The sequence below is a fragment of the Microtus pennsylvanicus genome, chromosome 4, assembly GCF_037038515.1.
Source record: "Microtus pennsylvanicus isolate mMicPen1 chromosome 4, mMicPen1.hap1, whole genome shotgun sequence".
Lineage (NCBI taxonomy): Eukaryota > Metazoa > Chordata > Mammalia > Rodentia > Cricetidae > Microtus > Microtus pennsylvanicus.
The window spans coordinates 78344103-78358756 of record NC_134582.1 but is presented as its reverse complement, the minus strand read 5'-3'; the positions used below and the strand labels follow the sequence as shown (position 1 = coordinate 78358756).

At 48.1% G+C, this 14654-nt stretch overlaps 1 protein-coding gene across 1 annotated transcript; it reads left to right on the top strand.

The window, feature by feature from the left end:
* Positions 1-543: 543 nt before the first annotated feature.
* On the top strand, positions 544-13448 carry Txndc15 (thioredoxin domain containing 15). Its single transcript, XM_075969487.1, has 5 exons — positions 544-929; positions 4961-5442; positions 9065-9228; positions 11685-11815; positions 12769-13448. Exons 1-5 carry the CDS (start codon positions 560-562, stop codon positions 12963-12965), a joined length of 1344 nt encoding a protein of 447 aa, XP_075825602.1. The 5' UTR covers positions 544-559; the 3' UTR covers positions 12966-13448.
* Positions 13449-14654: the final 1206 nt, after the last annotated feature.

Sequence of the window (14654 nt, the reverse complement as noted above, 5' to 3'; positions counted from 1 at the left end):
TCGGCTTTCTGCAAGAGCACATGTGCTCTTAACCTCAAAGCCATCTTTCCCTCTCCTTTTCCCTCCCTCCTCTCATTTTTGAGACAGGGTCTCACTCTGTAGCCTAGGATGGTTTGGATGTAGCCTTGACTGGCTTGGAACCCACAGTAATTCTCCTGCCTCACAGGTTTCCTAGTGCTGGGATTTTAGGCGTGAACCACACACCTGGCTAGGTCTTGGTTCTGAAGATGCTTCTAAAGAGGCCTTCCACTGTCCTTGAGTTCAAAGTACTCTCTTAGTATTATCTTCTGAGCCCCATTGTTAAACCAACCAATCAATTAAACCGTACTTGCCAGATGTTAGTAGATTATAGGATGCTCAGTTACAAAAAATATATATTGTGAAAACTTAGCAGTTATATGAAGTTCAAACTTAACTAGATTTGCTAGCGTCACATGGTGAAGTAATCAAAAAAATCTGCGACTTCCCAAGGTTCTGCCCCTCCTCCATTGTGTACCTACAAGCTTCTGAGACTTTATTTCTTGAAATGAAGGGTATTAACTCTGCAGGCAGGTGCAGTATGTGCTGCAAGCAGCCAGGAGATGGCCTGGGAGGCCTGCTGAAGCCCTGCTCTGATCTCAAAAATACCCATGCCAAAGCGTCTTCCGGTATAGGTTGCACGCGACTGGCCGGAGGCCGACCGCCCGACTCCAAGATGGCGTCTGCAGAGGCCGCCAAAAGTCAAGATGGTGACCCGCAGCCGCGCCTGCGCTCTCAGGTCTCCTCCTCCCAGCCCTGCTGGGGTTGGGGGCGCGCTTTCCGTTGCCGTGCGCCGGTTGTCTTCCACCGCGGTGGCTGTCGCCGTGGCTCCCTGTCCCTCGCCATGCGTCTCCTCTGCTGGTGGCAAGTACTGCTGTGGGTGCTGGGCCTTCCGGCCCGGAGCCTGGAAGGTGAGTGCGGGCCCGGCCGGGGAAGGCGGCTGCGTGGGGGCGACGCGTTGCTCCTCGCTCGTCCGGCGGCGGTGCAGTGCGGGCCGGTGCGGGGCGGTGCGGGGCGGCGGGCGCTGGAGGCCCAGCCGGCCTGAGCGGAGGGGGTGTTTGGCGCTGGCCGAGGCAAACCCTGATTGTGGCTGTGGCCATTAGAATCCCAGAGCTCTGCGTGATGCCTGCGTCATGGTGTCAGTCCCGGTCAGTCCTGCCACGGGCGCCGGGAGACAGCTTCTCACTTGCTGGATGATATGCCGAGGCTCACAGGGGATAGGCAATTTGCCTGTTCGCACTTCCTGGTAAAGACCAGAACCTGAAGTCTCTCTGACTTCACAGTCCATGCTGGAGTCTAACCTGCTGGACCACATTTCGAGGATGGCCACTCTTGCTCAGTAGGTATCTGCATGAAAGAAAGACCAGAAAACCAACAGCAGATTCCGGGGGCCCGTGCATACAGGGACCCCTTAAGTGAGGAAGGGAGCCACTCCGTGGGGCTAGAGTGGGAAGCGGAGAGAGGCCGCTTCATGGCTCTTTTATCCACCCCATTAAAATCCATTTCTTTAGAATTTATTTATTATGTATACCGTGTTCTGCCTGCAGGCCAGAAGAGGGCACCAGATCTCATTACAGATGGTTGTGAGCCACGGTGTGGTTGCTGGAACTTGAACTCAGGACCTCTGGAAGAGCAGCTGGTGATCTTAATTGCTGAGCCATCTCTCCAGCCCCCTAAAATCCATTTAACAGAAAAAGATTTTTCCTTCCCCGGGGATGTCCTTCAGGGAGGCAGTGCTGAGCTCAGAGAAAGGGGATGCAAGTCATTATTATTTGGTGTTTGAGACAGAATTTCATGTGACCTTGGCTGGCTTTGCAGTTGCAGTTCTCCAGCCTTCACTTCCGCACCAAGCATTTTCTGTTGCTGTTTGTTCTGAGACAGCCCTGACTGGCCCCAGATTGGTGATCCTGCAGCTTGCCCAGTGCTGATTACAGACCTCATTGTTCCCACTTATGGATGCCTCACCTGAAACTGAGCCTCGGGACCAGTAAATCCCGGGTTCACGTTATACAGCCAGGGTTGAAGGTCAGGGTGTAAGCCCATGTCTGCCAGATCTCACAGCCAGAAGTTGCTGTTTTCATTCCGTTTACTCACTGGCCTTAAAAATGAGGAAGGTGTATGGATAATGGGCTCTCTTGACTTTGGAAGGCACTGGAACAAGGGATAAAGGGGCGAGAGTGTTCGTTCTCCTGGCTCGCTTCCCCGGGGCTTATTACAGGCCTGGTCTGTCCCTCACCAGAAAGCAGCAACGCTGGGAATGCCGAGAAACTGCTCTCTTTGGCCCCTGCTAGCTGTCCCAAGGCTCTAGACAGCATCTCTGCAGCAGCCATGAGATATGTGAGTGGTCCAGGCTTTCCCTTTGCCGTCCTGATCTTGGCGTTCTTTAATGTTTAAAGCCAGATATGGCAGCTGAGGCCTGTGATCCCAGCACTGCATAGGTGGAGGCAGAGTCAGAAGTTCAAAGCCAGCCTCTGCTATACAAGACCATGTAACAAATAAGCAAAAGAAACAAAACAATATTACTTTTAGTTTCTCTACTTCCATGCACACATTGATAGTCCCTCGCTACTTTCTCAGGTTTTCCAGAGTTGGTAGTCACTGTGAGCTCATTGCAAAATGCAGGCTACATTCATACATTCATGTAGACCCTGAGGATAGCCCCAACTGACTAGGGCATTGGTCATGCGGCTAGGATATAGACAGGATAAAGGAACCATCCCAGCCGGTTCCTTCTCAGAGTGACTGAAAATACAAAGCCCATCCTCCAGAAGATACTACTGATGAATTAGCTCTTGGGGCTAGCGGTGCTGCCCAGATGCCTAGGATTGCAGGTTAGCACCTGCTCTTGGGACCCAAAATCCTATGGTAGTCTTTACTAGGTGATCAGATAGCAGCCTGTTATTTTGTTATTTGTTTGTTTGAGGACTGACTCACAATGTAACCCATGCTAGTTTGAAGTCAGAGAAATCCCCCTGCCCCAGGTTCCTCATTACCAGCATTACCAGTACAACTTACCACATCCAGCCCATTTTCAGAGTCTTCCCATGCATTGTATGCGGTGTACTACCAGCTCTGGTGTGCAGGGAAACACAATCATATGCCGTGTACTACCGGCACCAGTGTGCAGGGAATGCATCATATGCCATGTACTGCCGGCACCCGTATGCAGGGAAATGCATCGTATGCTGTGTACTGATCGATGGCACCGGTGTGCAGGGAAGGATTAGACGAAGTAGAGAGCCTGCCTTCCTATCTGCAGGGCATGGCAGGCATCAAATGAATACAAATTATTGAATGAATTATAAGGAAAATACATCAAGGAAAGCCTAGGACATTATTGGGTCCCATCTGGAGATTTCTTGCCCTGGTCTAGAGGTCCTTGTAGAAGCGAAGTTTAGTGCCTCCATTCGAAGGATGCTGGATTCACGTGGAGGTGAAGAGGTGCGGTAGAGGGCTTTCTTAGCCAAGAAACCACCCTCAGGAATGGTCCAGGGCAGGTTGGGGACCAGACAGTATAGAGTATAAATCACGCGGGTCAGGGGAAGTCACTGAAAGTGTGTATATTGGGGAGAAGCGAGAACAGGTTTGCCCAGCAGATTCTAGTTCCCCTTGGACCGCCACGAGGAGCAGCTTTACGGAGCAGCTCTGGGAGATGGAGGTCGGAACAGCAGTTGTGCAGCAGGAGCTGGCTGTAGCCTGGTCTGGGCAGTGTTAGTGGAGTGGAGGACAGTGGATGGAGTCCGGTTGTGGCATTCTACATCTCTTCGAACTGTAAGCACCCCCGGCTACCGTCACTGTGACATTCATGTCCTAGGATGAGGACATCTCTCCGCTACCTCTCACAGTAGTCCTGTATGTTTCCCCACATTGGTGACATTTTCTCATTTGTTACGGAAGCGTGCTGGGGATTGCCTTTAGGAAGCTGAGGTTCGCTGCCCCCTTAGCCCCAGCCTGTCCTGCCTTTCCTTATTAGGCTTCCTTGCACAGACGGCAGAGGGTCTTCTGAGAGAGGCTGAGTGGTGGGAAGGCCCCGACTCTGGGTGCTGCTCCCTGGGAGAATGGGCCCAGTGCCCCCATTGTTGTTTTATTTATACAATAATTGTCATTTGATGCATGGCTCAAGCTATGATCAGTTTGTCAAGTTAAAGAAGAAATTCTCCCTCCTCACTTTTGATGGGGTCTCACTGTGTAGCCTAGCTGGCCTGGAACTCACAGAGATCTGCTTGCCTCTGCCTCCCAAGTACTGGGTTTAGAGATGTGGGCTCCTGTAGCATGAATTCTAATCGGTCTTCATAATAATAACAACCCAGAGTCAGATATTAGGGGTGAAAGCTGAAGGATGAGAGAAGCAGAGCAGTGGCCACTAGTTCTTATCTCTGAGACATCCTCAGACCAAATGAGGCATCTTGTCTCTGCAAGTCCCCAGACTGGATGCTCTGAGCTCCTGTCTCCTCCCACCTTATATTCCCCTCTCTACCCCGCCACATCACTCCTGTCTCCACCTCCCTAGTGCTGGGATTAAAGGTGTGAGTTCTGTCTCTCAAGTGCTGGGATTAAAGGTGTGTGCCACCGCTGCCCAGCCTTTATGGCTAACTAGTGTGGTTTAGCTCCGCACTCTGATCTTCAGCAAGCTTTATTTGTTAAAGCACAAACAAATATCATCACGGGCCACCATCATTATTTTCTTAGTGTCTCTGTTATCTTTTCCTAGCTGGTGGTCTTCACTGTTTTTTTTTATTTATTTTTTAATTGTATTTCATGTGGCAAATCGAGGATTTCTAGTGTTCTGTGTTTGTACCGCACTCCTTACTATGGTCTCCATAACTGGAGAAGGTAGGTGACTCTCTGATAGGAAAATGGAAACCTTTTTTCCTTTTGGAAGATAAGTCTTTGGGATTTGTTGGCTTTGGAGTCAGATTTGACAATATGCTGCCTTCTTTAGTTGCAGAGGAGAGTGGCCATGCGTGGCGGGAAGAGGAGCCTGGCCCCGCTCTCCAGGTTGGGGCCCTCTATCTGCATGAAGAGGAGGCCACGCAGGGCCATCAGGGCCAGGGGAAGGTGGCAGAGCCTGCTGATCCCTCGCTGGGGCCGGGTCCTCGTGGAGATTCTGTGGTAGTGCTGTCAGTGATTCCAGGTGGGGCCGAGGATCAACGGAGTGCGGAGGCCCCAGATGGCACCTGCAGTGCGCTGGGTGAGGATGACCCGCGCTGCAGCCAAGAGAGCCTCTTTGCGCTGCATGGTGCGGTCGGCTTCCCAGAGCGAGAAGAGGAGTACTACCCGGAGCCAGGAGTGGCGGAGGCTGAGCCCGTAGCCACCGAAGATGCCAACAGCACTGACAGCCTCAAGTCTCCCAAGGTGAACTGCGAGGAGAGGAATGTGACTGGGCTAGAAAATTTCACCCTGAAGATTTTAAACATGTCCCAGGTAGGAAGCCTGCGTTAATGATGTCTGTCTGTCTGCCTCTCTGTCATTCCTTTGTCTCTTCAAACTCATCTTATGATTTAATACTCTAGCACTCATGATCCAGTACTCTAGTACTTATGATTTAATGCTCTGGTACTTGATTCGACACTCTATTCTTATGATTTAATGCTCTGGTACTTGATTCGACACTCTATTCTTATGATTTAATGCTCTGGTACTTGATTCGACACTCTATTCTTATGATTTGACACTCTAGTACTCATCAGCTTTCAGATGAACGTTCCCCAGGCTGGTCTCCAACACCTGGGCTCAGGTAGCTGTGATCAGAGGGCACTGTCACATGTAGCACGAATAATAAAAACCCAGACATAGATATTGGGGTTCAATCTGAAGTTCATAAAAGCAAAGCAGCCAGCCACTGGGTCTTACTTCTACCTCAAACCAACATTGCTAGCCTGCCTCCATGAATCCTCAGAATGAGCCTGAACTGAGACCTCTTTCCTCCTGTTTTATATTCCTCTCTAGGGCTGGGATTAAAGGCGTGCACCACCACCGCCCTGCCTGTGTGGCTGCTTTGCACTGACCTTCAGGCAAGCTTTATTTATTAAAACACAATGAATAGCCCACTCTAACCACCCTCAGCTTTGTCTCTGTCCACTGTAAATGAGGGTGGCGTTGAGTGACTTGCTCTCAGGGCGCGTAAAGGGAAAAGATGAAATGTCACTACCGTCCGTTATGCAACACTGGACATGGCGCTGCAGGCCTGGAATCCCGGTTCTGGGAAGGCTGAGGCCTGCAGCCAGCTCCCACTCCTTGTTTGACAGGTCTCAGAAGAGACAGGTGTTTTGGCAGGTATCCTAGGTTGATCCTGAATTTGCTATATAGCAAAGCATAACCTATGACCTTAAACTTTGGTTCTCCTGCTCCACCTCTGGGTGCTGGGGTCACAGGCCTGGACCACCACACTTAATTTTATGAGCTGTTGGGATTAGAATCCACAGCTTTGTCCATGTAAGCCCTCTTGTAGCTGAGCTGTATCCCAGCCTGGTGTCTTTTTTTTTTTTTTCAAGACAGGGTTTCCCTGTGTAACAGTCCTAGCTGTCCTGGAACTAGCTTTTGTAGACCAGGCTGGCCTCGAACTCACAGGGATTCACCTGCTTCTGCCTCCCAAGTGCTGGGATTAAAGGCATGCGCCACCACCGCCCGGCTTCCAGCCTGCTGTCTTAAAAAGAAAAGAGTTTTTTAAAAATTAATGCACTAAATGTGCACTGGTGTTTTGCCTGTATATACTCTGTGTGAGTGTGTTGGATCCCCTGGAACTGGAGTTACAGACAGTTCTGAGCTACAGTGTTGGTGCTAAGCATTGAACCTGTGTCTTCTGGAAGAGCAGCCCTCTTAACCACTGAGCCATCTCTCCAGCCCCAAAAAGATGTTTTTTAGGTGATCAAAAGCTAGTTATTCCTGTGATAATCTTACTTCCAAGTCTCGTCAAAGCATTCTACTGACAGGGACTTGGGGTCATAATGACATTTTTCTTTTCCTAGAGTTGAGTGATAGACACCTGCCTAGCATATGGAAGGCTAGGGAGCACCACCAAAAAATAAATGACTTAAAAAAAATCTGAATGAGGGGCTAGAGAGGTGGCTCAGCAGTGAGGAACATTCTGCTCTTCCAGAGGATTCAGGTTCAGTTGCCAGCACCTGTATTGGATGGCTCACAGTCACATGGAACTCTGGTTCCAGGGGATTCACTGCCCTCTTGTAGCCTCCTTGAGCAACTGCACTCAGATACACACATCCACTCTCAGATCTACACACATGATTAAAACATAATAAAAAAATCTTTTATAAGAAAAGAAAATCTGAACTTGAAGCATGATTAATAAGAACTCAAAGGCCGGGCGATGGTGGCGCACGCCTATAATCCGAGCACTTGGGAGGCAGAGGCAGGTGGATCTCTGTGAGTTCGAGACCAGCCTGGTCTACAGAGCTAGTTCCAGGACAGGCTCCAAAGCCACAGAAACCCTGTCTCGAAAAACAAAAAAAAAAAACAACAAAAAAAAAAGAACTCAAAGATTGAAATTGGGTTCAACCTGAATACCCAAAAAGCAAAGCAGCCAGCCACTGACTCTTACCTCGACCTAGGTTCAAAATGATGACCCTGCCTCTAGGAATCTGAGAATGAGACTGAGACTGAGAGCTGTCTCCTCCCGTTTAATAATCCTCTCCAGTTCTGGGATTAAAGTCATGCATCAGCCGGTTTCTGTGGCAAACTAGTGCGGCTATTGGGATTAAAGGTGTGTCACCACTTCCTGGTCTGTAAGGCTGACCTGTGGAGCTGTTTTACTCTATGATCTTCAGGCACACTTTCTTTATTAAAATATAAATGAAATACAACTACATGAACTACTAAAGCTACAGCTGGATATTTCTGCTGGCAGATGTGTTACAGTGAGAAGTTCTCTTCCTCAAAAGAACGTGAGTCTAGTGCTTGCTCTGCAGTGAGTGAGACCATTGTACCAAACCCAGCCATGACAGCTCAGTGTCATAGAGGACATGGTATATTTAATTCATGAAGTTTCTCCGGGGACTGCGGCCAGCTGGCTCTCACTCCCTCCAGAGTGTCTCGTAAACACTGTTCCCAGGTCATGCAGGACTGGCTTGCTGTGTCGCACATATGACCAAGCCAATATGGGTTGGGCTCACAACTGCCTGTAATTCCAGCTCCAGGCAACCTGTTACCTTCTTCTGGCTTCTGTGGTCATCTGTGCTTATATACATATGTTGCATACAAACAAATAAAAATAACATAAATTCTTTTTGATTTTTTTTTTTTTTTGAGACAAGGTTTCTTTGTGTACCCCTGGCTGTCCCAGAACTCACTCTAGACCACACTGGCCTAGAACTCACAGAGATCCACCTGCTTCTGCCTCCCAGGTGCTGGAATTAAAGCCCTGCACCACACTGCCTGGCAAAATCTTAAAAGATCCAAACCATAGGGCTGGAGAGATGGCTCAGCGGTTAAGAGCATTGCCTGCTCTTCCAAAGGTCATGAGTTCAATTCCCGGCAACCACATGGTGGCTCACAACCATCTGTAACGATCTGCAAACACACAACAGATTGAATATTGTATACATAATAAATAAATATTTAAAAAAAAAAGAAAAAAAGAAAAAAAAAAGATCCAAACCATAGCATAGTTTGTGTTATACAATTCTGTGGACTGGGCTGTGGTCTGTGTGTGCTGTGAGGACTTAGTACTTGAGCTGACCAGTTAAGGGAACACTAAGGTGGCTTCAGGAGAGGGCAGAGGTGAGTGTGCCCTGGCCCTCACAGTGCTTTTCTGCCGATTCATGTGTTCTTTGGTTCCAAACCCCGACAGTGGTTAAGGGGTTCAGCTCCCTCGTCTCCGCCCACCCACTTGCTGCTCATTCGCTGGAGGCAGCTGGGAGTCCTTCTTCGGTACCCTTTCATAAGCACACATGTATGGCTTTTGTGGGGGGTTGCTCTGTTTTTTAGACAGGGCCCCTCTATGTATCCCTGACTGTCCTTTAACCTAAAGAGTTCTTTCCTTGCCCAGGCCACACAAACACATTTAATGCTATTGTCTCTTTCTCTACAGGACCTTATGGATTTTCTAAACCCAAATGGTAGTGACTGTACGCTGGTCCTCTTCTATACCCCGTGGTGCCGGTTTTCTGCTAGCCTGGCCCCTCATTTTAACTCTCTGCCTCGGGCATTTCCAACTCTTGCCTTTTTGGCATTGGATGCATCTCAGCACAGCAGGTATCTTGTGGCTTATCCTGTCAACTGATGGCCATAGTCCTATAATGCCTTTGTTGGTTAAACTTCAAATATGGGCTAGGCAGTGGTGGTGCACACCTTTAATCCCAGCACTTGGGAGGCAGAGGCAGGTGGAAATCAGTGAGTTTGAGGCCAGCCTGGTTTACAGAGTGAGTTCCAGGACAGCCAGGACTGCGACACAGAGAAGGCTACAGTAGGGAAGTCAACAGGCCTTTGTAAAGGATGGAAGAGAAAGGCAAGTGTGGAGGCTGCTGGTTGCCAGGCTCCTCCGAGCGCTGGTGGTGCCGGGTTCTAGGAGTCCCTAATGAAATAGTCCGGTTGTGTGTGTGTGGGGGGGGGCATAAGAATGGCAGGAAATGGCATTTGATGGCAGGGACATGGCTAGAGGACCAGATTACATTGGCACACGTGGTATCACATAGGGGTCTCTGTGTTAGTAGCCTATAGTGTGGGCCCAGCCCGGTGCTGTGCTGGGTCTGTGCATGGTTTTGTTTTTTTAATTGTTGTCTTCTTTTTAAAGTGCTTTTATTTATTTATTTAACGTATGTATATGGGTGTTTTGGCTGCGTATATGGCTGTGTACTGCATGCCCATGGAGGCTGGAAGAGGCTGCTGGATACTCTGGGACTGGAGTTACATGAGCCAATATGTGGGTACAAAGAATCAAACTCAGGTCCTCTGAAAGAGCAACCTGTGCTCTTAACCAATGAGCCATCTCTATTTCCCTTTTTTTAATCTTAAAAAATTTATCATTTATCTGTCTTTGTGCATGTGCTCATGTGTATGAGTGCCTGAAGAAGCTAGAAAAGGGTGTCAGGTCCCTGAGACAGAGTTAGGGGAGATGAGCACTGGACATGGGGTGTCAGGTCCCCGAGAGAGAGAGTTTCTTTTTTTTACATTTATTTATTGATTTAGTGTGTGTATGTGTTTTGACTATTTATGAAGAAATAAGTTGTCCCTCAAATTAATAATTATCATATTTAAAAGACTTTTTTTAATTTATGGTATGCTAGGGTGCGTTAGAGGAACAGAACTGATAGACGGAATCTGTATTATTAAACAGGGATCTGTTAGAGTGGCTTACAGGCTGTGGCCCAGCTAATCCAGCAAGGACTGACTCCAGTAGTTCTTCAGTCCACAAGGCTGGACGACCTAGCTGGTCTCGTCTACACTGGAATCCCTAAGAAGTAGGCACTAAAGCCAGCGAAGGAACGCCTCCTGGGCAGGATGGAAGAACTTGCCAGCTAGGGTGAGGGCAAGTGGGCAAAAGGCTAAAACTTCTTTCGTGTTCTTTTATGTAGGCTGTCACCAGAAGGTTTGGCCAGATTTAGGGTGTGTCTTCTTAACTCAAATTATACATATTTAGGGTGGGTCTTCTTAACTTTAAATGACTCAGTCAGGAAAATCCCTCGCAGGTGTGTCCAGCTGCTTGGGTCTTAGTCGATTCCAGATGTGGTCAAGTTGACAACCACTATTAGCCATCACACATGGTATGTGAGTGTCTGCGTGTGTGTGGAGGCAGGAGAGTATTGGGTCCCTGGAGCTGAGGTTACAGACAGTTGTGAGCTGATGCATACAGGTCACTGCGCCATCTCGTCAGCCCTAACTTAGTGACCCATCTAGCTGCTCCAGGATAGTGTCTGCCAGGCCTAAGGATAGCGACACTGTTCAGGCTCCAACGCACACCAGACTCTGGCACTTAGGCCTGCACTGCACTCTTTCCTGCACTCCCTCCCAAAGGCTGTCGGTGACGGCCTCGCTGCCTTCCTTTGCCTGAGTGTGGAGGACCCTCGTTTTCATTACAGCGGCTGGAGTGTGTGTTTGATTCATCTGCCAGTGTCTGAAGGACCAGAGTTACGTGCTCATCCAGCATCGACTGTTCAGTCACAGCAGAAGCCAAGGCTTCCTTAGTGAGGTTCAATAATTTCCCCAAAGGTTATAGTGAGTTCTGTCCTCAAACCACGGCCAGAACCTGGACTTGTCTGTGTGAAGGCGAATCAAGCCTGCAGGCTGGTTCTTCCGAGTTCTCCCTTCCTAGATGTCAGCCTCCTGGCGTGTAGGTTGAGTCATGGATTCCTTTGTACCAATTTGCCAAAGAATTGCTTACTATGCTGATCTTTTTGAGGGAGGGATGGGCATTATGAAGTTTGATTTTTTTTTTCTGTCAAGAAAATTGACACACTTTGTTTTATCCACAAATTAGAATTTTCTGGTCTGAGTTATTTTGACATTTGGAATTTAAATAGTGGAACCACTGGGTCTTGGCTAGAGCCATGTGCTATTAGCAATTGAGTTGGATGGCAGAGTAGGAGCGCCCGAACCCTGACCCATGAGGAAGTGGTGAGGAGCAGACCAAAAGTCAAGAGTTCGACATAGGCAAGCCATGTGAGAAAGCATGTTTGGGGCTTTCTAACCTGCCTCCTTTTTTTCTCCTGCAGCCTTTCCACCAGATTCGGCACCGTAGCTGTTCCTAACATTTTGTTATTTCAAGGAGCTAAACCCATGGCAAGGTTTAATCACACAGACCGAACTCTGGAAACGCTGAAAATCTTCATCTTCAATCAGACAGGTATGCAGACATAATATTCTGAGGGGGAGGAAAGACACGATCTCACCGTGCAGCCCTGGCTGGCCTGGAACTCGCTCTGCAGACCAGGCTGGCCTCGAACTCACAGAGATCCACTTCTGCCTCCCGAGTGCTGGGATTAAAGGCGTGCTCCACTGTTGTGTGTTCCATTTATTAATCCATTTGCCGATATTTGAATTCCTTAGTGTTTGCCAAAGCTTATGGCCCTATGGTTTATTTCTTGTAAAAAGTTTGATTGTGATGAGCTGAAGAAACCTTCCCCTGGAAAATGTCCCTTTTCAGACTTACAGCCTTGGCCACGAGCGTCCGCTTCTCTCTGAGGTGTACTTCCTGGAAACGAGTGCAGATTAGAATGCACCTCAGTGCACATTCTGCTCAGTTTTCTTCTAACATGAGAGAGCAAAGATCCTCATTAGCTCAGAGGTGAGAGGCTGCGAGGTCACTGGATCCCTGATTGGTGTGGGGAAAGAAAGCCATTGTGTGTACTGCTTATAGATAAATTCTAGGTGCCCGCCATCTTTAGTGATCACTGACCCAATTGTTCAAGCGATTCTTTAAGTAACTTATTTAAAGGCATCTTGACTTTAACATAAATCAACCCATGAGAACATTTGCGAGTGGTCTTACTTGTTGAGCTTTGGTCTTAAGAGAACAAAAGTCTACTCTACCAGGACGTTGGCTAGGAAAGCTTTGAGGAGCCACAGAATCTCTGGAGGTTTAGCTTTGAACTGCTGGACAGATGCCTGACCCTTTGATGTGCTGGGAAGAAAGGCAGGTGACAAATCGTCCTGGCACGCAGGTGAAATCCATCCAAGATACGCTCGCTGTGCTGTTTGCTTAAGGGTCGCTTGTCATTTTGCATGCCATGCATGGTGCTGTAGACAAGCCTTAGATGTGTTTTCTCTCTAATTTGAAACAATTGATTTCTCTTTCAGGTATAGAAGCCAAGAAAAATGTGGTGGTAACCCAAGCCGACCGACTGGGCCCTCTCCCCAGCACGCTGATAAAGACCGTGGATTGGCTGCTTGTGTTTTCCTTATTCTTTTTAATTAGCTTTATTATGTATGCTACCATCCGGACTGAGAGCATTCGGTGGCTGATTCCAGGACAAGAGCAGGAGCACGCAGAATAGAGACACTAAAGGGAAGAGGAGGTGCCCTGCGGGACTGATGTTACAGTCGCGGGTATTTTCTCTCCAAGCGCTGACTTGCAGTGGAAGTCGGATTCAGCAATCAGGTTCTTGCTGAAGTACTGGAGGGCTGGAAGGATTGAGTGTGGGCGTGCTCTTACTGTGAGAATTTGCAGATGCAGAAGCGCTTGCTAGAATCAACTGTTCTTGATTTTAATACTTGAACATGACGAATTCCTCTTCCAGTGTTGTTCAGCAGGAAAGTATGAGAAAAGTACCAGGAGGGGTGTATGCCTCTCAGTGGCACCTGTGAGAAGTACCAGGAGGGGTGTAGGCCTCTCAGTAGCACCTGTGAGAAGTAAAAGGTCACGCGCCCATTGTTCTGCGATCTCTGCTTTCTCTGAAGGAATTCCAAGTGGTTTCACTTGTTTCTAGGAATGGCAGATGTTGGGGAAGAAAATAAACATTCTAATTAAAACCTGTTAATGCTGTGCTGGAGCATAAAATTCAGTCAGTTATATAACAGCTGTGCATTATTTGAGCCTTAAAACTCTGAGCACTGAGTTGGGTGATAGTGGGCATGCCCTTGGTCCCAGCACTTGGGAGGCAGAGGCAGGTGAATCTCTTGATTTTAAGGCTAGCCTGTTTTACTGAGATCCAGGATGGCCATGGCTACAGAGAGACTGGATTGAAAAACCAAACCAAACAAACCTGAACCCTGAGCTGGGTTGAGATCCAAAAGAAGTATGAAACACCATTCCTGTCTGAAGATGAGTCTGGTCTAGTTGAGGACACATTTAGAAAAGAGATGACATGGGCTGCTGAGATGGCTTAGCACATAAAGATGCTTGCCACCAAGTGTGAAGACTCTTGTGTGTGTTCAGTCCCTGTGTCCGCATGGTGGGAGGAGAGAACTGACTTCTAAAAGATGTCTTCTGACCACGTGCACACAGGCTTAGAAAAGTGCACATTTATAGAGACAACATATAATTTATACAAGCCTCTTTTTAAAATTATTATTATTATTGGTTTTTAGAGACAGTTTCTCTGTGTTGCCATGGCTGTCCTGGAACTCACTCTGCAGATCCTCCTGCCTCTGTGCTTTGCATTTTTTGAGATAGGGTCTCATGCAGCCTTGACTGGCCTGGTGCTTGCATTGTAGACAAAGCTGGCCTTGGATTCATGGAGATCCTCCTGCCTCTGCCTCCCAAGTGCTGAAATTAAAGGCCTGTGCACCATGCCTGGCTTGATAAATTACTCTTACACTAATTTAGACATCAGTGCGTATGAAATACTCTTCATCCTATAGAAATAGAGTGTTGTGTTGAGAGCTTATGACTTTATGGCGTGTATAACGTCATGAGCAGCCCTTGCTGGGTGTCCACTGGAGAAGGGGACTGTGATTCTGACCGACACCATTATGTCTGTTTGCAAATGAGCAAACAGGCTGAGAATGATCAGGCTACTTGCCCAGCTTACAAAGACAGTAAGTTCTTGCCTTGACCTGTAGTTACAAATCTAAGAGAGGGAGCAAAGAAACCTTAGTGATCCTGTCTCACGGACACTCGAGTCTTTTCTGTGTGAATGCCAGCTACTGTTTAAAATTCTCTGCTGTACTGACTCAGTTACACATACAACTTGGAGATTGCTACTGTCAAAAGGCTTCATTTCAGAAGGCAAAATGAAGCCTGG